This window comes from Pelodiscus sinensis, chromosome 14 (genome assembly GCF_049634645.1).
Source record: "Pelodiscus sinensis isolate JC-2024 chromosome 14, ASM4963464v1, whole genome shotgun sequence".
Lineage (NCBI taxonomy): Eukaryota > Metazoa > Chordata > Testudines > Trionychidae > Pelodiscus > Pelodiscus sinensis.
Window position 1 is genome coordinate 39,691,928 of NC_134724.1, and position 23,394 is coordinate 39,715,321.

At 45.5% G+C, this 23,394-nt stretch overlaps 1 protein-coding gene across 1 annotated transcript; it reads right to left on the minus strand.

Moving 5' to 3' along the window:
• Window positions 1-6,594: 6,594 nt before the first annotated feature.
• On the minus strand, window positions 6,595-21,268 carry CRABP1 (cellular retinoic acid binding protein 1). Its single transcript, NM_001286888.1, is given in 4 exon segments — window positions 6,595-6,915; window positions 18,085-18,198; window positions 20,564-20,742; window positions 21,148-21,268. Coding segments are annotated over 4 exon segments (414 nt in total). The 5' UTR covers window positions 21,218-21,268; the 3' UTR covers window positions 6,595-6,864.
• Between the last annotated feature and the right edge of the window lie 2,126 nt (window positions 21,269-23,394).

The following is a 23,394-nucleotide window of genomic DNA, read 5'->3' on the forward strand; positions in this document are numbered from 1 at the left end:
AGCTCATGTGAATTCTCCTGTTTACCAGATGTCTGCCAGTGAGCTACCATGAGACAGTAATGCTCCATTCCACATGAAAGAATTGATCCCAACCACTCTACTTGGTGCTTCGGCATCAGGTCACTCAGCTGCAATAAGTGCTTTTAGCAAGCAGAACTCTTCAACCATCTCTTCCTTTAATTAGCTCCAGGAATTTATTTCATTCACTCTTTTGCCTACTGATAAAATGTTTTCTAATTCTCAGCTCCAAGTTCCCAGGATATAACTGCATATTTCTCACCTAGCCATTACTCTTTCCCTTTGGTGTGCTGTAGCCACACAAATATAAACTAGCTAAGTGGCACCTTATGACAAGTCAATGAAAAGCTTCAAGCAAAAAGATCATAATTACTTATTCAAAAGTATTCATAAAATTAACATATCCTGAATAAATTCAAACTTCATTTAACAGGCCACTGCACTTATTATAAGCATTTAGAACATGCAATTGTTTAGACTTAGTCAAGAGCAACTTGCTCTTTCATAAGATATCAGGGTCAAAAGTAGATGAAGCAGCAGTTTGCCTAACGAGGAAATGTCAAACCGTTTAGGGAGCTATCCAGCATTCTGGTTACATGTATAGGACTATGTAGCACTTTAAAGACTAACAAGATGGTTTATTAGATGATGTCATTTAAAGGCATTCAACAGAGCCTTTCCCAGGCCTTTAATTTATTGCACAGAATTCTAACTGCTCCTAAAATGCTGTTTTTTTTTCACCCAAATACTTATCAAGAAGGAAAAAAAAATCCCGGTGGGAGAAATGATAAACTCCACTTCTGTTCACAAGCAAGATGACACCCTTTTGTGTTTCTAAATATTATAGTCTGATTTTTTGTATAGATAATATATCCACAACACCAAATGCATATAATTTCCATTGGGGACAGCTAACACCAGTTGCCCCAGGCATGGAGCTGGCTCTTGCATTAGAAAGGCAGCTTAAAGGGTCACCCAAAGCACAAAGCGATGCAAAAGCAATTAATAGAAGATGTACTATAATACAAATAATAAAGCCTAATTCACTTCCACTTCACCCATATGCTTCCTAGAGTAGCAGGCAGTGCACAGAAATCTTAGAACCATAGGGCTAAAAAGAGACCTCAGGAGGTCATCGAGGCAGCACCAAATTACAAGACAGTGTGTAGACAGGGCCATTTATGAAATTAGTTATTTTGAAATTGACTCGAAATAAGCTACGCAATTTATGTAACTCAAATTGCATAGCTTATTTCAAGCAATGAGTACAGTATAGACACAACCTCAGTAACCCATTCCAGTGCTTCACCACCCTCCTGGTAAAATATTTTTTCCTAATATCCAATCTAGATCTTTCACACTGCAACTTGAGACCATTGCTCCTTATTCTGCCACCCATCACAACAGAGAACAGCCTCTCTCCTTCCCCTTTGAAACCTCCCTTCAGGTAGTTGAAGGCTGCTATCAAAATCCCCCCTCACTCTTTTCTTCTGTAGACTAAATAAGCCCAAATCGCCCAGCCTCACCTTGTAAGTCATGTGCTCCAGCCCCCTAATCATTTTGGTTGCCCTTCGCTGGACTCTTTCCAATGTGCCCACATTCTTTCTGTAATGGGGGCCCAGAACTGGACTTGATAATCCAGATGTGGCCTCACCAGTGCCAAATAAAGGAAAACAATCACTTCCTTAGATATGCTGGCACTGTTCCTACTAAAGCACCAATATGGCAATATCCTCTTGGCTACAAGGGCACACTGTTGACTCATATCCAGCTTCTCATCCACTGTAATCCCCAGGTCCTTTTCTACAGAACTGCTGCTTAGCCAGTTGGTCCCCAGCCTGTAACAGTGCTTGGGATTCTTCCGTCCCAAGTGCAGGACTTTGCTCTTGTCTTTGTTGAACCTCATCAGATTTCTTTTAGCCCAATCCTCCAATTTGTCTAGGTCAATCTGGACCCTATCCCTACTCTCCAACGTATCTACCTCTCCCCCTATCTTAGTGTCATCTGCAAACTTGCTGCAAACATCCATCCCCTCATCCAGGCCATTAATAAAGATGTTGAACAAAACTGGCCCTAGAACTGATCCTTGGGGTACTCTGCTAGAAACCGACTGCCAACCTGACATTGAGCCATTGATCACTGCCCCCAGAGCCCAATGATTTAGCCAGATTTCTATCCACTTTATAGTCCATTCATACTTTTTTAAATTTCCGGCAAGCATACTATGAGAGACCGTGTCAAAATCTTTGTTAAAAAACAAGTATATTGCATCCACCACCTTCCCCAAGTCCACAGAGCCAGTTATCTCATCACAGAAGCTAATCAGGTTAGTTAGGCATGACTTGCCCTTGGTGAATCCATGTTGACTATTCCTGATCACTTTCCCCTCTTCCAGGTGCTTCAAAATGGATTCCTTGAGGACCCCTCTCCCCCCATGATTTTTCCGGGGACTGAGGTAAGGCTGACTGGTCTGTGGTTCCCTGGATTGTCCTTCTCTTTTTTAAAGATGGGCACTGCATTTGCCTTTCTCCAATCATCCGGGACCTCTCCTGTAATTTCACAAGTTTTCAAAGATAATGGCCAAAGGCTCTGCAATAACATTTGCCACCTCCCTCAGTACTTTCGGATGCATTAAATCCGGACCCATGGATTTGTGTGTGTCTAGCTTTTCTAAATAGTTCTTAACCTGTTCTTTCTCCACCAATGGCTGCCCACCTCCTCCCCATACTGCTCTGCCAAGTGCAGCAGTATGGGAACTGACCTTGTCTGCAAGGACAGGGGCAAAAAAAAGCTCTGGCTATGTCTAGATTGAATCCCTTTTTCGTAAAAGGGATGCAAATTAGACGTATCGCAATTGCTACTGAAACGGGGATTTAAATCTCCCCCCGCTTCATTTGCATAAAAATGGCTGCCGCTTTTTTTCGGCACGGAGCTTTGCTGGAAAAAACCGCCAGTCTAGATGCGGCTCTTTCGGAAAATAAAGCCTTTTCTGAAAGATCCCTTATCCCTCTTGGGGGATCTTTCGGAACAGGCTTTATTTTCCGAAAGATCCGCGTCTAGACTGGCGCTTTTTTCCGGCAAAGCTCCGTGCCGAAAAAAAGCGGCAGCCATTTTTATGCTAACGAAGCGGGGGAGATTTAAATCCCTGCTTCAGTAGCAATTGCGATACGTCTAATTTGCATCCCTTTTACGAAAAAGGGATGCAATCTAGATGTAGCCATTGAGTATTTCAGCTTATTCCACCTAATTTGTCACTATGTTACCTCCCTAATCCAGTAAGGGTCCCACACTCTCCCTGATCATCCTCTTATTGCTAACACGCCTGTAGAAACCTCTCTTGTTACCCACCACCAGCTCCTGCCCCCACCCCCTGGCCTCAGCCCCCTTCCACATTGACTGGCCTCTTCCTCCATAGTCCTACCAGCTGCAGTCCTTGCTCACACAGCACCACACTTTTCCCACCATCAGCTGGTGGTGTGTAGAGAGTTCACTCATATCTCCCCAAGCTGAGACCCTGCACTCCCAGCCCCTTCAGTCACCACCCTGCCCAGACCCCACACTCCCAGTCCCCTTCCACTGAGACCCTGCACCCTCAGGCCCCTCACTCAACCTTTCCACCAAGACCCCACGCCCCCAGCCTACTCCTGTCCCCTCTCCCCCAGCCAGACACCCTGCCCCCCGCCCACTCCTGCACCCTTCCTCCTGGCCAGACACTTACCTCCAGAGAGAGGGGGGTTGGCGAGTGTAGTAAGCAGGAGCCATAGCACCCTAGTAATACAAAAAATGCCACTATTGCTTATTTTGTTCATCGCACTAGTATAGGGTCAAAAGCTCCCTTCTGAAGGTATAAGCACACCCATACTGTATTTGTCACAATGTCTCTGTGTCACATACACACACAGTCTCTCTCTCTCTCTCTATCTCTCTCTCTCACACAGACACACAGTATCACATACCCACACCCAGGGTATGTCTACACTACAAAGTTAGTTCGAACTAACGGACGTTAGTTCGAACTAACTTTCCTATGCGCTACACTAGCGCTCCGCTAGTTCGAATTTGAATCGAACTAGCGGAGCGCTTAGTTCGAACTAGGTAAACCTCATTTTACGAGGACTAACGCCTAGTTCGAACTAGCTAGTTCGAACTAAGGGCTGTGTAGCCCTTTAGTTCGAACTAGTGGGAGGCTAGCCCTCCCCAGGTTTCCCTGGTGGCCACTCTGGCCAACACCAGGGAAACTCTATGCCCCCCTCCCGGCCCCGGACCCCTTAAAGGGGCACGGGCTGGCTACGGTGCCCGTGCCAGGTGCAAGCCTGCCAGCACCCAGCTAGCAGACCCTGCACCTGGCACGGCACAGAGCCACCCACCCGATGCCCCCCAGCCCACCCCCTCTTGCCGGGACCAGGCTGGCGGCTCCCGGGAGCTTGCCCTGGACCGCAAGAGGCGGGCACCTTCCTGGGCTAGTGCGGACATCGTGGACCTCGTCCACGATCTCCGCACTAGGCACAGGAAAGTGGCCGTCTAGGGCAGGAGAGCTGCCAGCCTGGCCACCCAGGACCAGGTGTGCATGAAAATCAAGGGGGTCCACTGAGACCCCCGACACTGAGCCCTGAGCTTACAATGGCCGTCCTGGGTCAGACCAAAGGTCCATCTAGCCCAGTAGCCTGTCTGCCCACAGCGGCCAACCCTAGGGACCCTGGAGGGGATGGACCGAAGACAATGACCAAGCCATTTGTCTCGTGCCATCCCTCTCCAGCCTTCCACAAACTTTGGGCAGGGACACCACTCCTACCCTCTGGCTAATAGGACTCCATGGACCCAACCTCCATGACTTGATCTCACTTCCCTTTAAACTCTGTTCTAGTTGTAGCCTTCACAGCCTCCTGCAGCAAGGAGTTCCACAGGTTAACTATTTGCTTTGTCAAGAAGAACAACTTTCTCTTACTAGTTTCAAGCCTGCTACCCATTCCTTTCCTTTGGTGTCCTCTAGTCCTTCTTTATGGGAACTCAGGAAGAACTTTTCTGAATGCACCCTCTCCACCCAACCCCTGCTTTTAGAGACCTCTATCCTGTCCCCCCTCCGTCTCCTCTTTTCTAAGCTGAACAGTCCCAGTCTCTGTAGCCTCTCTTCATCTGGGACCTGTTCCCAACCCCTGATCATGTTAGTTGCCCTCCCCTCTCCCAGCCTTTCTCTTCCCCTCTCCCACCTCCTTTTCCCAGTCTCCCCCAGTTTTTTTCAATAAAGACAGAGTCAATGTTGGAAGAAACGTTATCTTTATTTTGTACATCAATAAGAAGGGGGGCTAGGGAAGGGCAAGTGGAAGGAGGTGAGGGAGGAATGGGGTACGAGCCCCCGATGGGGAGGACTGGGCTGGCTCTGCGGGCTTCTGGGGGTGGAAGCTCTCCTGCAGCCCCCCAATTACTCCCTCTCCCCAGATGGCAGCCTGCGGCAAGTGCAGCCGGGCTGATGGCCGAGTGGTGTGATGTGCCCAGTGTGGGCACTCAGGGCACTCCAAGCCAGAACTTCTTTGCAAGCGGGGCACCCCTTAGAACTGTGTGTCCGGGGTGGGGGTCGGGACCCTTTAAGCGCAGCCCTCGGCTAGCCTGAGACAGTATCTCCATGCTCTAAGTCCTCCTTTTATGCCCTGCCGGCACTGCTTCCGGCCATCCTTAAGCCCTGTTCAGAGTCCACTCAATGTGGACTTACTAGTTCGAACTAGCAAAACGCTAGTTCGAACTAGTTTTTAGTTCTAGATGCGTTAGTTCGAACTAGCTTAGTTCGAATTAACTAATTCGAACTAAGTTAGTTCGAACTAGCGCTGTAGTGTAGACGTACCCCCACAGTCTGTGAAATCCCTAGTGTCTGCCTCACACATACACAATCTCTGAGCCACATACACAGTCTATGTCACACACTATCTCTCTGCCCTCACACGTAGTCACTGTACACACACACGATTGCCATGCATGCTCTCCAAGTTTCAGTCACACACACACAATCTGTGTCACAAAGTCTTCTCGTCACATACATACACATACACAGTCTCCTTCTCTCTCTCTCTCGTCTCCAGCTCCATTGCTTCCACCTAAGGTCCCATCCTTTCTGGGGTCTAGTTGGCCCCTGACGACTTTCCAAAATTTATGGAGTGGCCCCTTGCAAAAATTATTGCCCAATCCTGGTTAAAATGGTAGTTCCCACTGACCTATCTTGTGCATATGTTGTGTAAGAGCTATCCCCACATGCCATGGATTGAGGCAGAGTGGCAGTCCCTCCACTCAAAACAGCACAGAGATTGTTCCCACAGGGTGCCCCAAAGGGGCATAGAGGGGTAGAGAGTAAGCTGAGCCATGGCTCTATGGGAGCATGCGGCATCTCTGAAAAGGGGTAGTAGTTTGTGGGCTACCCTTACACAGTGGGGAGCTATGGAAGCCAGGCAGAGCACCTCCAGTGCTTCCCAGAGTCAGCAGGCCACTTCACTGCCCCAAATATGGGGCTGTGCCCAATTAGCTCAGACCTACCATAGAGATCTTGTTGGGCTTTCAATCAAAAATACTTAACAAAACAGTGGTGAGTTATGCCTAATACTTTTAATAACTGGTCAAACTATACAAATTTGTAACTACAAAACACAAAACAGACAGAAAAGTGATGGCATAAGAGTCAAAAGGATCAAAACAAAAGCTAAACACACCTAATAGCAGATAGGGATTCTGATATGCCTCACTTGGTCACATACAATGGTGAATTAGTAACAGTACACACAGATATTAATTATGCAGGATTTCTCACAACAGCTGCTTCCAAATCCTCCACTCCATCCTAGATGACAAGTCAATTGGTGTTCTTCATTCTCTTACATAAATTCTTGTGCACACAACATCATCCGCACCGAAAGTCTTGAAAAGAAATACAAATCAATCAGCAGAAAGGCAATAAGCAAAAATTACATACAATTTTAAGAGTATATTAATTTGACAATAGAGATAAATAGCCCAGAACCTCATAATTTTTCTGCAGTTTCTTGGCATGCATTTGTGATTGGCAAGAGACTTTGGACTGTAATAGACTTTTATATTTGAAAACAGTCCCAATCTTTAAATGACTTAGTCTGAAGTAAGGGTGCTTAGGCTGGGATTCAGATTAGCTTGTACAAGAATAACTGCTTAAATGCTCAGTTTCTCAGCTGGTTCAAATCAGTGCAGCTCCAGGGAGGTCAATGGAATAATGCTGATTTATACCAGCTGAAGATCCGGTCCATATATATTACATATATAAAACCTGTGAATGTAAGATGCTGACAGAATAGACATGAAATCCTCTTTTTCCAAGTATCCCCGCACTGCTTTGACAAGGGATGTTAAATATCACTTAATTGAATAGTCGATTAACCTCATGAATTCTTATTGGTTACTCGACTATTCTATAGTCCCGGTGGAGATGGGGCGGGCTGGCAGCCAGTGTGATCTGGCCCCACTCCGGAGGAGCTCCCTGCCACTCTGTGCTGCTGCCTTTGTATCAGAGGCAGAAGCATGGGGGCCAGGCAGGAGCTGGTCCGCAAGGGGAGCCAGTTTAAAAAACAGCCCCCCTCACAGACCAGCTGCCTGTTGCCCTGTGCTGTTGCCTCTCACGTAGCTGCAGTTGCGTATTTTAATTCGACTTTTTGCCCTGCTATGTAGACATGCCCTTGGTAACCTGAACTGGGAGATTTTTCAGGCCTACATATAGCAAGTTATGGGGTAGGTTCTTCAGGAGGTTTAAACTGATTTAGCTCCATTGAAGCTAACCAATTAGGCTCAGATCAAGGGCTATGAAGATTTAGCTGTGGTTTACTTTCAAAGTACAAATAAATTTCCAATGCTTTTTTTGGCTGGTCATCAGTTTAAGACTGTACAGCCTAAAAGCTGGAAGTGCTTTTATTCTGTAGTCTTCGATGAGGAGGAAGACCATTTAATAGGTTTTTGGAAGGGGAAGTAGAGGGTTAGCAAGGAGGGAAAAACGTTTTCGTCTGTATAAATAGCTTCTCATATAAACCTTTATACCCTTTAAAAAACCTAAATGTCTGGAGATGAACAGTTAAAGGATCCAGTTTCCCACTGCCATATAATTCCAGAATCACTCATTCATACACCAAAAGATTTACCCCACCTTAGAATGGCTTCCTGATAACATTTGCAAAAATATACATATATGCCAAGTAACTTCAGCGGGAGCTATGCTAAAGAAAGGAGTGTCGGAATGGTGCCCCCAAAGGGCTTTATAGCTGAGATGGTTCAAGACATTTTATTTTGATTATAATAATATCGAGGAAGCAACTTTATTGTGTTTGTACAGTGCCAACACAATAGGCCTCTAGGTGCTTCTATAATACAAATCATGCTCATAGAAATTAAAAACAATAAAGCAGACTCTGTGCACAGATTCCTGCAAGAGTTAGGGGACAAAAATAGTATAGACTTCTTCCCCAGCTACACATGCAAAGAGATCAAACACATGTTTGCACAGAATTTACAAGACTCATTGCCAATAGTCACCTATCAAGTGCCATTGAGATAACACTTTTCAAATAAATTATTCCTTCTCTGAAGAGCCAGACTAGATGATGTGGCTTCATAGATGCTATAGGAGTGTATTGCATTTTTTAGCTTTGATCTTTTATATTTTACAGGTAAAAATCATATTTTTAAAACTTAGGTGCCTAAAGTTAGCCACCTAAATAATAGGCCTGATTTCCAGCCCCATTAAAAGTAGAGCTACTTATTTAGGGCAAGTCTACACTAAAAAATTATTTCAAAATAACTTATTTTGAAATAATAACTCCCAAAATAACTATTTCAAAATAGTGTGTTCACACTACAGGGAAGCCTTGAAATTAATCCAAGTCAGGCTCCCAGAATGTGAACGCACTACCTTGACTCAAAGCCCCAGGAAGCTTTGGGGAGTAATTACTTTGAATGACTCTGGGGAGTAGTTATTTCAAAATAGCAGCAGTGGAGCATCCACACTACTGCTATTTTGATATAATTATTTTGAAATAAGCATTATTCCTTTTGGGAAGCAGGGGTTATTATTTCAAAATAACCAGCCCATTATTTCAAAATTTGGTATTGTGGACACTCCACCTGTTATTTTGAAATAACTCCCTAGTGCAGACCACGGTTTAGGTATGGCTTTAAATTGTTAACTCACATGTTGGAAAATTTTGAAAAGCCTGCACTAAAACAGTAGCATTATTACTGAAATGTCACTAAAACATATTGTTGAGCAGAGGAACTTGGAAGGACATACTTGCTGCACTCCCTTTCTTTGAAGTTACACATGACTTTGCTTCACAGGCCTGCTGTAGTGATGAGGCTGCTTGGACCATAGCTTGCTGCAGGCCTGGATTACTGGCAGAATGGGTCGTACTCTGCAGTTTCACCTGGGACCTGATCCAGTGCATTTCAGAGTCAATTAATGGGCTCCCATTGACATCAGTGGACAATAGCTCATGTCCCCAGTACTTTAATCAAGAGACGTCTGCATGTAAACCAGTTTTTACATAGACTCCTAGGTTGGAAGGGACCACTATGCTCATTTAGTCTGACCTCCTGCATAACGTGGGCTGTGCAACTTCACCAGCACAATTCCTATTTAAACTAGAGCAAATCTTTTATAAAACATCCCTTTTTGATTTTTAAACTGCAAGAGATGGAGATTCCACCCCAGTCATTCATAGATCAACTACAGTGACCTTATTTCCCTATGCTAAACATGGGACACCTGGTAAAACTACTCCTAGTCAAGTGTGTTCAATAGCAATCAAACAAACCTATACAGTACAACCATTCACATTAATGAGGAGCTGACTGAGCCCCTGTTAAAAAGAAATATTGAATAGCTGGGCTCCTTTTATTTATGTTCTTACCTTTAAAGCTTTAGGGCTCATGCAGAGAGACATGACACACATACACTCTGAGCCTCTCACATGGGGGGAGGGTTGACCCGCCCTGCTCAAAACTCTCTGTTCACCATGGCTGGCTGGGTCCCTGGGTGGGATCTGCCTCTCCTGGCCCTGGTGCGGTGTCTTCCCAAGAAAACACATGGGAAGGCACACACAGCTCACATGCCCCCCAGTAGCAGCCTTTCAGCACTGTGCAGGAGGGAAGAGATAGGAGTTGCTTCCCGCTGCAGGGGAAGGAAAGGGATGACCTGGCCTCTGTCTGCAGAGCTTCTCTTTCCCCCTCCTCCTCTGTGTGGCTAGAAGCAGCTTGTCCTTTCCTTCCCGTGCAGCGTCAAAAGGCAGCTCACACCTCCAGGCTACTGCTGGCCACTGCCATAACTCAGTTGCCTCCAGCTACAGTGCACGTAGGAAGGGGTTAAACCCTACAGATGCATTGTGCACCAGGGCTCAGGGAACCCAACCAGAGAGATGGCTCAGCTGGGGACAGAGCAACCTGAGCAGGACCAAGGGCAGATGGGTGTTTGGCTTTGGGTTTTTTTAAGATTGAAGCCTTGGAAGGTTTTCAAATACTTTTTAATAAAAAATGATGTAAAGGGTTAAATTGGATGTGTAAACAAAAAGGGAAACGAGAGGGGAACTTGTCAAAGTTCAGATTTCTTACCTTGAGAATATCGAAGTCTGGCCCTGTCTATGTATTCTAATTTAATTTACACCAGAGCACCATTCACTGGAGTTATTCTGTATTTATACCAGTATAATCAGGATTAGAGTGTGACCCAACATATGTGTTTCATATGCAGATCTAAAAATGTAGGTCTTTCCCCCTTACTCTCAAATTGTGATTCTATTGTTTTGTTTTTTTGCTGCTGTTGGACTTTTTCTGTGACATTAATGAGCTGTCAATCACTCATGCAAACAAAAGGTCTGCAGTGACCCAGAATTAGAGGATGCTGCTTTCAAATGTTTGCTGTTCAAATTAGACTGATTTATCTTCTGTATTTTGGATGCTGCTTCCTTCATGACTGCTCAGCCCCTTATAATGTTTACTATGTTTTATACTGTGAATACTACATAATAGATGATTTCTGAAGCATGACTCTAAAAAACAGCGTCAGACTACATTTTGCACAGTTCACATGTCACACAGGGATTCTCAGAATCAATTATAGCAAGGGTCAGAGATCAGAAGTTGGTGGGAGTCTGAAGCATGGTTTCCATTCCCCTTCCTCTCCCTGGAAAAACCACGCCATAGTTGATGGAACTGGTGAACTGTGCAGCATAGATGAATGACTGAACATTTTTTAAATGATATTTCTGGATTCTGAAATGAAACACGGCAGGTCCAACACAGATTGGGGAGGGAGAGAGACTGCACAGCTGAGTGCCAAAGTGGGGTTTGAACAGAATCAAACCACTTAAAGGTTTAATGCTTCCTTTTTTTTAAAAAAGTACTCAAGTAGAGGATCGGCTCCCCAGTGCTTAATTTTTGCAGGGCCGTGCCAGGGCTGAGCCCCAGAACCTCTAGGCTTGGCTGTTCATAGTTCCAGCAACTCTGGGCTTGCTGCATTAGTAATGAGAGTAAAAAAGATTGCTTGAGCCCCAGCACCTCTTTAATTACAAATTAAGCATTGCTGCTCCCACTAAAGTCAATGGCAGTTTTCCTATGGCTTCAATGAAAGCAAGATCAAGCCCAGAATCCAGTATCTATACAAGTTTAAGTACTAGAGACACCTAAAGCATTATTTGAATATGCATCCAGTTGCAATACCATTTGTAATACAGATGACTGACTGATACATAATTTAGTAATACAAGTTAGGAGATAAAATTGGCCATTGGCTAGACCATTGGACTGCAAGCCAGGAGACCTGGCTTCTATTTTTCCCTTTGTCACTTCCTGTGTGACATTGGACAAGTTGCACAGTCAACAATTTTCAGACTTCGGCACCCTAAACGTAGGCACACAAATAAGTGGTCTGAATTTGAGAAGTACTGAGCATTGTCTTTGATGGGCATTATAAATGGTGAATAATACAGAGGACAGGTCCACTGATAGAGAACAATCTGGCTTGGCTGGTAAACTGGGAGCAAACAAACAATATACACTTTGATACAGGCAAATGTAAATCCATATATCTAGGAACAAAGAACGTAGGCCATTCTTGTAAGGTGGGGGCACTGTACTGTAAGAAGCAAGGATTTTCAAAAATAATTGGACTGGCAAGAGACGTTGGACTCTAATAAGCTTATATTTGAAAACAGTCACAATCTTTGAATAGCTTAGTCTGAATTAAGAGTGCTTAGGCAGGGATTCAGAAATCGATGTTAGTGACACAGTGATAGACTCCAGGAGCTCCATCTACTTATCTTAACAAAGAGAAGATGAAAGGGTGATGTGATCACAGTCTGTAAGTTCCTTCTGGGGGAAAGCTATTTGAAGAGCCCAATATCAAAAAATCCAGTGAATGGAAGTTGAAGCTGGACAAATTCATACTGGAAATAAACTTTTAACTGCAGAGGCATTGTTCTGATGTTTAGTCTTAAGGTGACCAGAATCCAGTTTTAAAAGGGACAATCCCATGTTTAAGCCCTCCTGCAGATGTTCTGACTTTTTCTTAAAAATGGGCAAATTGTCCCATATTTTCTGTCTCTCTCCATCAGTACTGGTGGGACCTGCAGCTGACTTAACACCCTCTTTACCTATCCTGCTCCCATCCTAACATTTATGAGCATCAGTATCCTAACAAATCTGTGATGGAGAATAATAATGCTATTAAATATGAAGGCTCCATTGCTACACTTCCAATGGTATTACTATAAATAAAAGTAGAAAAAGCATCTTTAAATCTCTTGTTAAAGTACTAACATGCCTTTCTGCAAAATGGGCCTGATCCTGCCTCTACAGAAAAACAAGATTTATTCTTGACATACCAAAAACACCTTTCCCAAGTTATCCCAGAAGATGAACAAAGAGCAAAGATGATTTTTAGGGAAGACAAAACACAGATGCAATCATCCCCCCCATGCAATAACTGAAATAACTCACAATGGTCTCTTCTTGGACAATCAGACACCAGCCCTGCAGAGCTCATACACAACAGCACAGGTTCTGCTCCGAGCAAGGCTGCTGTCCCAGCTACAGAGACCCCAAGATGCACAGGAGTGAGGCTCCCTCCAGCAGAGGTAAGCTGGCTGGGGAACTATGGCAAGGGTTACAGGAGAAGGTGTTTCTTGAAGAGGAGGGAGTTTAGAGCTGGGGAACTGTAAACTGATGCATGCAGAAAATTACACCAGGGTGAGTTTCAACTCCCAGTCATGATCCAAGCAAAAACCCTCAAGAGAGAAAACCTTTTAAAATCAAGATTCGATGTTTTCCCAAAAAACATGCTTTAGTTCAATGGTATTTAACCTCTAGTCCAGGGCTACTCAACTTTAGAGGCCCCGGGGGCCACAATGATACTCATAGCACATGCTGAGGGCTGCAGCTAAGTGTGGTTGCCTATAAATGCAAATATATATGCAAATATATGCAAGTAGCTTCTTTTACACAAACACCCTGGCGCTCCTGGCACCTCCTCCCTGGAGGCTAGAAACGCTGACACCCTGTACCTGTCTGTTCCAGCCAGCCCATCCGCTTGCGTCTTTCAATGCTCACCTTGCCTGGGAGATGCCTCACCATTGTGGAGCGTGTTCCCAGTGGAGGCCATGTTCAAAGGATCCCACTCACGGGCTGTGTGTTGAGCCCCGTATAAACCCAAACCACACCGTGGGCTGCAAACGGGCTGTGGGCTGGATGAGGCCCACGGGCCGTGTGTTGAGTAGCCCTGTTCTAGTCTGTGGACCCCAGGGGGTCTGCAGACTAAGATTTCCAAAGAGGTCTGCACCTCCATTAAAAATTGTAGGGGTCCACAAATGATAAAAAACATTGAAAACCACTGCTCTAATTGAAATAGGAATTAATTCTGGGAAGCAGTATGGCCTCTGGTTATAGAGGAGGTTAGACTAGCCGAGTACAATTGTTCCTTCTATGAGTCCATTTTGCATTCCCTAACCTCACTCTCCATTCCCAATTAGGTCTGTTTGTGTTACGGGTGCAGGAGGTGACAGCATTACAATACAATTTCCTGCTTGTACTGAAGAGTTGGCCTTGGTTTTGTAGCCATCTCACGATCAGGTTGCTTAGACAACAAAAGCCATAAATGCTTTGTTAGAGAGAGAGAAAAATGACACTTGTATCAATAAAACCAAAGAAAAACGACATGAAATAGCGGATAAAGCTTTCTGGTTCCTAACATAAAGTAACATAAAGTCTTTCTAGGGCTGAACAAACCAATGATGTGGGTGCTCATATTTATGGAAACCAGTGTGATTTCACTAATAACAACCATGCTGTTCCTGAGAGCACTGTTCCTCACTGTTTGAAATAATAGCATTAACATTCAGATCAGGGTATTTTCCCCCTTTCAGATGAGACCTTAAAAAACAGAGCTCGTGCCTGCAGTTCATGAAGGTTAGGTTGTATTGGTATCTTCCATAAGAGCAGAGTGCCTCAGTGTTCTAGACTAAAAATCCTCTCCCCATTTTTGTGCGAGCTATAAGTCAATTGACTGCCTCCATCCCAGACAGCATGTTCTCCAGACACTTTATTCCCTGGCTGAGGCACTATTCTGTCTTTCTATCTAGGGCTGCATCTACACAGCAGCACTATTTTGGAATAAGGGCTGTTATTCTGAAATAACAATGTGAGCATCTGCACAGCAATTCCATTACTTTGAAATAATATTGAAGTAACGAATGGCTAATTCTGACTTCTGTAAACCTCATTCCATGAGGAATAACGCCTATTCCAAAATAGTTATTTCGAAATAGCTATAGTGTGGACGCTCCACTGCTGCTATTTTGAAATAGCTCCTCCCCAGGGCCATTCAAAGTAATTATTCCTTAGTGCTTCCTGGGTCTCTAAATTGAGGTGAGCCTGAAGCGTAGACATACTATTTTGAAATAAGCTATTTCCGAGTATTTCTTCCAGAATAGCTTATTCTGAAATAAGTGTGCAGTGTAGACGTGCAATGTAGACTTAATGATACTTATATGACTCCCATAACTGTAGAACAGGGGTGGCAATAATTCTTTGCTGGGGGCCACTTCAGAAATTTTTGAAGTGGCTCTGGGCCACATAGAATGGGAAGGGTCAGGGACAAGATACTTCCTGGTTCCCAACCCCCAGATAATAAGTGGTCTGGGAGTGAGGGAGCGCCTTTGCCCTCTCCCCACGTTCTCCTTATGTACCCATGCCCCTGGTGTGGGAGGAGACTTCCCACAGCCCCCTGCCCCTAGGCCAAATAAGGCCTGGAGGCGGGGGAGTGCGCGAAACCACCTCTGCACTCCCCCACTCCGCGAGTAGCGTGTGGTGCTTCTAAGTGCCTCATGCTCCTGGCAGGACAGAAGGAGGCTTTGCCCGCTCCCCCACCCCAGGCCCTAATTGGCCCGGGGGCGGGGAAGTAGCAGGGCCTCCACGGGCTGGATCCAGCCGCCGGATCCAGCCTGAGGAGGCCCTTTTGCCCACCCCTGCTGTAGAATCTGAGTACAGGCAGTCCGCGGGTTACGTACAAGATAGAGACTGTAGGTTTGTTCTTAAGTTGAATCTGTACGTAAGTCGGAACTGGCGTCAGCCGCTGCTGAAACTGATCAGTTTCAACCGCGGCTGAATCTGGACGCCAGTTCTGACTTACATACAGATTCAACTTAAGAAACCCAGGCGTCCCCAAGTCAGCTGCTGCTGAAACTGATCAGCAGCTGATTCCAGGAAACCCGGGGCAGAGCAACTCTGCCTTGGGCTTCCTGTAGTCAGCCGCTGGTCAGTTTCAGCAGCGGCTGACTTGGGGACGCCTGGGGCAGAGCAGCTGGGGTTCTGCTGGGTTGCTCCAGTAGCGCGGCTCCTTGGCGCTACTGGAGCAACCCAGCAGCACCCCAGCTGCTCTGCCCCAGGCGTCCTGATACAGCCACTGCTGAAACTGACCAGCAGCAGCTGAATCAGGACGCCTGGGGCAGAGCAGCTGGGGTGCTGCCGGGTTGGTCCTGAGTGGCGCTGTGGGACCAACCCGGCAGCCCCCAGCTGCTCTACCCCAGGGGTAGGCAAGAAAAGCCTGGTCTGCTGGGAGGGGGGGGGGGCACTAGCTGCACCCCCCCCCCCCAGCAGACCAGGGAGACCGGGGTGGCGGACCGCCCAAGTCCTCCACGGCTTTGCTCCGTCTCCCTGGTCTGCTGACCTGGGAGACGCGGAGCAAAGCCGCAGAGCACGCGGGCAGCGGGACAGTCCAGGCGCGCCGCGGCTGTCCCACTGCTGGCGTGCTCCGAGGCTTTGCTCCCCATCTCCCTGGTCTGCTGGTCAGACCAGGGAGACGGGGAGCAAAGCCGCGGAGCACGCCCGCAGCGGGATAGCCCAAGTGCGCTTGAGCTGTCCCCCTGCGGGCATGCTCTGTGGCTTTGCTCCCTGTCTCCCTGGTCTGCTGGCGGGGTCCAGCAAAGCCACTGGACCCCCCCAGCAGACCAGGGACACCCGAGCAAAGCCGCCGCCTGGGTGGCTTTGCTCCCGGGCAAACGAGCAAAGCCGCCCAGGCCGCGGCTTTGCTCGGGTGTCCCTGGTCTGCTGGGGGCGTCCAGCGGCTTTGCTGGACCCCCCCCCCAGCAGACCAGGGAGACCGGGAGAAGCTTTTCTCGCCCCGGAAGACACGGGTGGTGACCCGCCGCCCGTGAGCTCCGGGGCGAGAAAAGCCCCATTCGTAAGTGCGGATCCGACATAAGTCGGATCCGCGTAAGTCGGGGACTGCCTGTACTTTACAGATTTTAATGTATTTATCCTCATAATATTCTTAGCAGCCCCATTTTATAGATAGGTAACTGAAGCATAGAGAGGCTAAGTGATTTGCCCAGGGCTGCACAGGATGTCTGTAGCACAGCAGGAACTAACCCTGGATCTCCCACAGTGGAGACTAGTGTTCTAACCACTGGAAAATTCTTCCTTTCAGAAAAGAAGGAGTAGAATGAGATAACTTAATGTGGCTTTGGATGTACAAACTGCTGTGGTGGGGGAAAGGCACAAACTTAATGGTGCTACTTGTAACCAGGTTAAAGTGACAATATCTTTAGTCAGGTACAGATTACAGCTACAGTTGTGGAAGGTCTGGGCATTGAGGCAAGATTCAGAGAAGAAATGTCAATACCACGATAATAACTACAGGAGAAACTAATAGACTGAATGTGACTGAGAGTACATCTACTATCCCCTGCTGGGAGAAAGGAGGGTCCCCAGGCTCATACTCCATCTTGAGCTTGAAAATCTACACAGCATTTTTGGCCCCACAGCATGAGCTCTGTAAATCCAAACCAGCTGATAGTTAGCTGCTGGCCCATGGGTTTTGGTGTATCCTGTGTGGATGCAGCCCTGTTGGCTCAGGTAGAAGGATCCAGTTCCAGATACTGGAGGCAGAACTGGTGACCTTCTTCTGCCTGAGTCTGGAGTGTTATATAGGAGTGGACAGAGGGAATGCAAGGACTGAAAAAGCAGATAGATTGGATCTGGACATGGGTAGATAAGGAGGAGTGAGCCCATAGAATCTTGAAAACAGGGCAATTCTGAATAAAGTTCAGAAATGAACAGGGATTCAGAAGTGTCAGAGGATGGGGTGATATGTTCCTACTTATTAGAGGGAGGTTATATAGTACTAACAGTATATGTCAGCCACCACTTTGTTACATACCATGTGATAAGATACAACTTTTTACACGCAAAGCAAAAAAAGAGGAGGAAAAGGATACCTTTCCAGGTAAATCAAAGCTAGCAGTTTTCTGTTCTGATTGATAAAAATCTACAATTGCAACCCTCTGGAATTACTCTACATTTACAGAGCTGGATTTGGCCCATTATGGTTATTTTATGACTAAGTGTTTAGAGGCAGCTAAAACAGTAGAAATAATATATTTGGTAAGTTATTTGAGAGTAACCATTTAAAAAAGCCATTGTGTGTGAATTGCAGTGAAGAGAGTTAGGAGAGTTAAGAGTCCAATTGCACAGCAACAAACCTATTAGTACAATATATGCACTGGAAGGGTGAAAGGTTCTTACCAAAATCAGCTCATCGTTAACTAATTCCCGAGTCCAATATGTTTTAGGGCCCTCTCCCTCAATAAGAGTTTGTTTGCAATAGATCTTGTTTTCATTCTCCCAAGTGGCTAAACTCTGCAGGCAAGAAAACCATTAGTAACATTAATTATAGCCTCTGGCAGCATGAGGCAGAGAGACAACAATGAACACTTCAGAGAATAATTGCTGCTGTAAAAGAGCAACACATGGTAGATAACAGCAAGGGAAAAAAGCATATAAACAGAAAGTGGTAAAATCAAAAAGAAGGTTGTGAATGACCCTTTTAGAGATCCATACATTTAAACAAGAATCATTGCAAATTTGATTTCTCATTGTAACTTGATTATTTCAAGTGTCCAAAATAAATCCTTTAATTCTCATACAAATCTTACTGGTGACAATCTTCACTTGATTAATATGTAATAACTTAGCATCTTTATAAAGATCTGGCATGTTATTTACCACCTCGTGGCATAAAAGCAGCTAGAATCAAATGTAACATTTTGGAATAATAAATAATGCAATATTTGCCACATAATCTTTATTCCATATGGCACTTTTCCAGATTGCTTATTTGTTCAATGGATGCTTCTAACAAGCAGCATACATAGCAGCTAAATAACAGTAATAATACTAGAATTTGGATGCATTCAGGTTTTTTTAAAATTAAGATGGAGGAGGCCTGGAAATTGAAATACACTTAAGATATTTTTTCAGAGCACTTTAGAATTATTACTATAAAGCTATTTCAGGGCAAGAAATCATGGAATTTCATATTGTTTTAACAATCAGGCAAGTCCAGGCTCTCCCTTGCTTTTCTCCCTATAGCTAAATTATTATTCCACCATGCATTGGAACAGCTGTGCAGAAGGATGCCCAATAATGAATGTACAAGTAATCACTTTACAAGGGGAGCATTCATTAGTCTGTGATGATAAAACAAAAATAAAGTCAACACTCCTTTGAATTTCCAAAGGAAAATCTTTTAATATAAACATTTGCTATTCCCTTTATTTAAAAAAATGTTTCCTTCAAAATTATAGCCTTTTAAAACCAACATGACTGTTATACAGGTTATGCTTTTCTTTTCAAATATCGTGCTTCTTTACTTGTTTCAGTGAAAAAGATCAAGTCAGATCCCTCTTCCTGTAAAGTGCTTCAGAATCTATAAAAATTCAGCTATTTTGTCAGGTATTGCAAACAATATTATGACACGCCATTTTTCTGTCCATCTCTTTATCATAGTTACAGCTCAATTTTATAGTGAGCTCAGCAATATAATTTACTCATAATTTCATACTTAAAAAAATTACTGCATCACAAAACTCAATTTTACAAATTTGCCTGTTTTCAAAGAAGACAGCAATAATTATTGTCTTTGCAGATACAGCAAAAAACTTCTATTTAAAATAGAGTCAAATACTTACGTATTCTGGATGATCAAATTCAGTTTTACTTTCCCTTACAGAAAAAAATTAACAAAGCCTAAGAGATATTTCTTGAATAAACCTTTAAACTATGTATTTTGTTAATCCTAGAGATTCAAAACAATTTGAGGATGCTTAGTATCTCCCAGGATCTGCCTCCCAGTTACACCAGTTTAAATCCATAACAATTATACTAAACCTGATGACATTACTCTGGATTTTCGTCAATGCAAATGAACACAGAAATTGGTCCTGGATGATCAGAAATATTTTGCTTCTATTTTGCCTTTTTAAATATTATTCTTTGTTTGGGGCATGGTTCTGATATCCTTTACTTGCACTGCGTTGCACCTTACTTTGAAAGTTGTTTCATTGATATCAATGCCACCATTCACACTGAGTAGCACCTTCATTGATGAGCAGTGTGGAATTACTTGTGGTATCAGAATCGGGTCCTTTGTGAACCTTTTTCATACAACCCCCACCTCCCACCATAGAGGTCCTAATTCTCTATTTCCTTATGCCTTTTGTATTCATATCAATGCAAAGTAGGTGTAACTAAATCAGAATGTAGTAATGTACACCCACTTTGCACAAGTGCAAATGACTATAAAAGGCAAAGAGCAATGGGAACATCAGGTCCAGAGTTTCTCAGCAGAATGTGTAAAAAAAAAAACCCCAACCAGATGAGGCATCTCAGAGAGAACACTGAACAAAGAAAGTGGTGTAATCAGAATAGACAGCTGTGGAAGTTTACACTCACATAATTAAGCATCACAATGCATCAAGATACAAGCAGTGGAAATGTATCTGCAGAGATCTCGGAGAAATCCAACCTGGGAGAGCAACGGGCTTTTCCTAGGACATAGGGGAAGCTGTTTCGTTGCTGGATCAGACCTCTGGTCTGCTGTATCCTATTCAGCCTCTTACAACACTCTCATCACCAGAGCAGGACCCGAGTAGAGTTTCGCTGGGAGCACGCCACCAGCCAAGGCTCTGTACGCTCACACACACACTCACCCACTCCGCCTTACCCTGCATTTTCGGCCATCCACAGTCTCCTCTTGGAAGCTCTCCCCTACTTGGAAGTTGATCTCCGTGGTGCGGACTGTGGTGGAGGTTTTGATGTAGAACTGGTCCCCGTCCTGGCGGATCTCCACGTGCGGCTTGGACGCGGCTGCCACTGCCACCTTCCTGAGCATCGCGTTGACCCCTGGGCAAAGGGAGCAGAGCCTCACGCAGCCACTCGCCGGCGGGCCGGGCCCCGCTCGCGGCAGGTGCGCTGGCGGCCCGTGGGCACCGCCCAGGAGAGCGGGGCCGAGCAGGGCTGCATCCCCTTGCCCGGGGGCGCTGGGCCTGGGTCACGCGGCGCTGTGGGCAGGGGGGCCGGCTCTGCCCTGGCGAGGCGGGCGAGCTACAGGGCCGCGCTGGCTTTGCCCGGGGCAGGTGCGGAGGCTGCGCCCCGAGCCATGCCCGCGGCGATCGGCTCGCCTGGAGCTGCCGCGGGCTCTCCGGGGGGCGCGTCTGGTGCTGCGGGGAGAAGGCAGCGGGCACCTGGCCCCGCACCGCCAGCGCAGAGCCCCGGCTGCCGAGGGACCCGCCGCAGCCCGCTCCTTACCCAGCGCTCGCAGCAGCTCGTCAAAGTTCTCGCTGCTCTTCATTTTCCAGGTGCCGGCGAAGTTGGGCATGTCGGAGGCGGCAGGAGGGGCGACCCGGGCTCTGGCTGCTCTCGGCTCCGGCGCTGGCACCTTGTGAGCGGGCGGGCTGAGGCGCTGGCTGTGGGACTGTCACTCGCCCTCCCCACCTCTCCTCCCGGGGGATTCGGCAGCAGCAGCGGCGCAAGCAGCCATCCACTCCCCACCCCCAGCCATCCATCATCCCGCCCTGCCTCCCGCTCCTGGGGGGTCCCCCGAAGGGAGACCCCAACTGTCACTCGCCCTGCAGCTGCCAGCCGGCTGGAGACTCACAAGCTAATGAAAGGAGCAAGTGGCAGAGGGGATCCGAAGAGGAACAGTGCTCAGGATGGACTTTAACTGGGGCATTGTAAGCAGGGATACATTACTTCCTCCGGTGACAGCTCCTCAGCCTCGCAAAAGGGGAAAGGCCCCTTTATAATTTTGCTGGTGTGTGGGCCAAGCACATTCCTGGGGTAATGGGAAAGCCTGTCCCAATATTTCTGGTCCAGAAAACCTATACATGGAAATGGGCCCTGATTTAGAAACATAGCTAAATATAAAGAACCAAGAAAAGGGTTAAACACACCTCAGAAACAACCCAAAACGTCAAACACAAACGGATTTTCCCCAGTTTTTTGTTTCACTGAGAACTAATGAAATTCAGTTTCAGTTCAAAACAAACTGACAATTTCCTTCCAGATTTTTCAGCTGGTCCCTAAACAGAAAAAAAATCCTTTATTCCCTCATGTCGAAATAAAATCCCATCCCATTCATGAGACTACATATAATCAAGCAACAAATCACTCTTACCCACCTAACACACTGAGTTAGCCAAAGGTAGCAACTGAAATTAATCCTCTACTCACTGGCATATCTCTTCTTCCCATATGGCTACACCAGAAACTGCAGTGGCTATTGCAGAGTCACATATTTTGAAAAAAGAAAACACTACAAGCACATATTTCTCAGACATTTGGAAGAAAAGTGAGTTTGGTACAGTAGTATGTCCATACAGTATGCAGGAGATAAGCATTCTCTGGGGTCTTTCATGGATCCTTCTCCATTGCCACTGCTTTTAATAGCAAGAACAAAAGAACAAAAGATTTCTCTTTCTCATACCACATCAAAGCCTGCTCACCTTATAAGTGCAACAGGAGTACTGACATGAATGAAATATTGGACTGTGGTTATAGCCATATGGATCCCAGGATATTGAAGAAACAAGGTAGGTGAGAAACAAGGTAGGTGAGCACAGTTTCTGTTGGTGAAAGAGATAAGCTTTGGAGCTTACAGAACCCACACCTGAAGAAGCTGGGAAGCTTGTCTCTTTCACCAACAGAAATTGGTCCAATAAAAGATATTACCTCACCCCCCTTTTGACTATATGCTGTAAATTTACAGACCCCTTTCTCATAAAAATACATTCTAATCATGCAGAAAGGACTCTTAAAGTTTGACCCACATCCATGCAAACCATTTGGCTGAATCTGTTTTATGGTACACTCACAGCCACTCTGACTCTGAAAAAGTCAAATGATAATTTGGTTATTTGGGGTCAGGACCGTCCTGACCATATAGGTGAACGAGGAGGTTGGCTAGGGCACCTGGTTTTAAGGGGCACCACATTAAACAGAAGTGATTTTTTCTCTGTTTAAAAATTTATGAATATGTTATCTTTTATAAACAAAAGTATCAAATATTGTATTTGTAAAACAGTGCATCATTGCTATGTCAGAAGCTGAGTTATATTGTTTATTTCAGATTGTGGAGCATGGTTGTGCATGTAAATACAGTTAAAATGTGTCACCATGACATAGCTTCAGAACAGCACTACCTGGGTTTGCTGCGTAGGTATCGAGTCTGGCAGGTCAGACTTTCTCAGTAGACCAGTATAGGCCAATCATACACTTGAGTCAGTGTTCCTTGCCACATAGTGAAGGCCAGTCAGCAACTCACAGTAGCTGATCTACCATGTTATGAACCATGACCCCAAAGATGCTGTGCCTGCAAATAATTTGTAATGTGTTGTACTTGAAACATTTGGTAAGATGTTTTAACAAGAATGCAAAAGGAGAATCACAAGTACTTAAGATTAAGATTGTGTATTTATTATAATTTGTGGTTGCTTTAGTGAGAGTTCTCAGTGGGCAAAACCTGGCATTCTGCAGGATATATGAAAATTCATATAG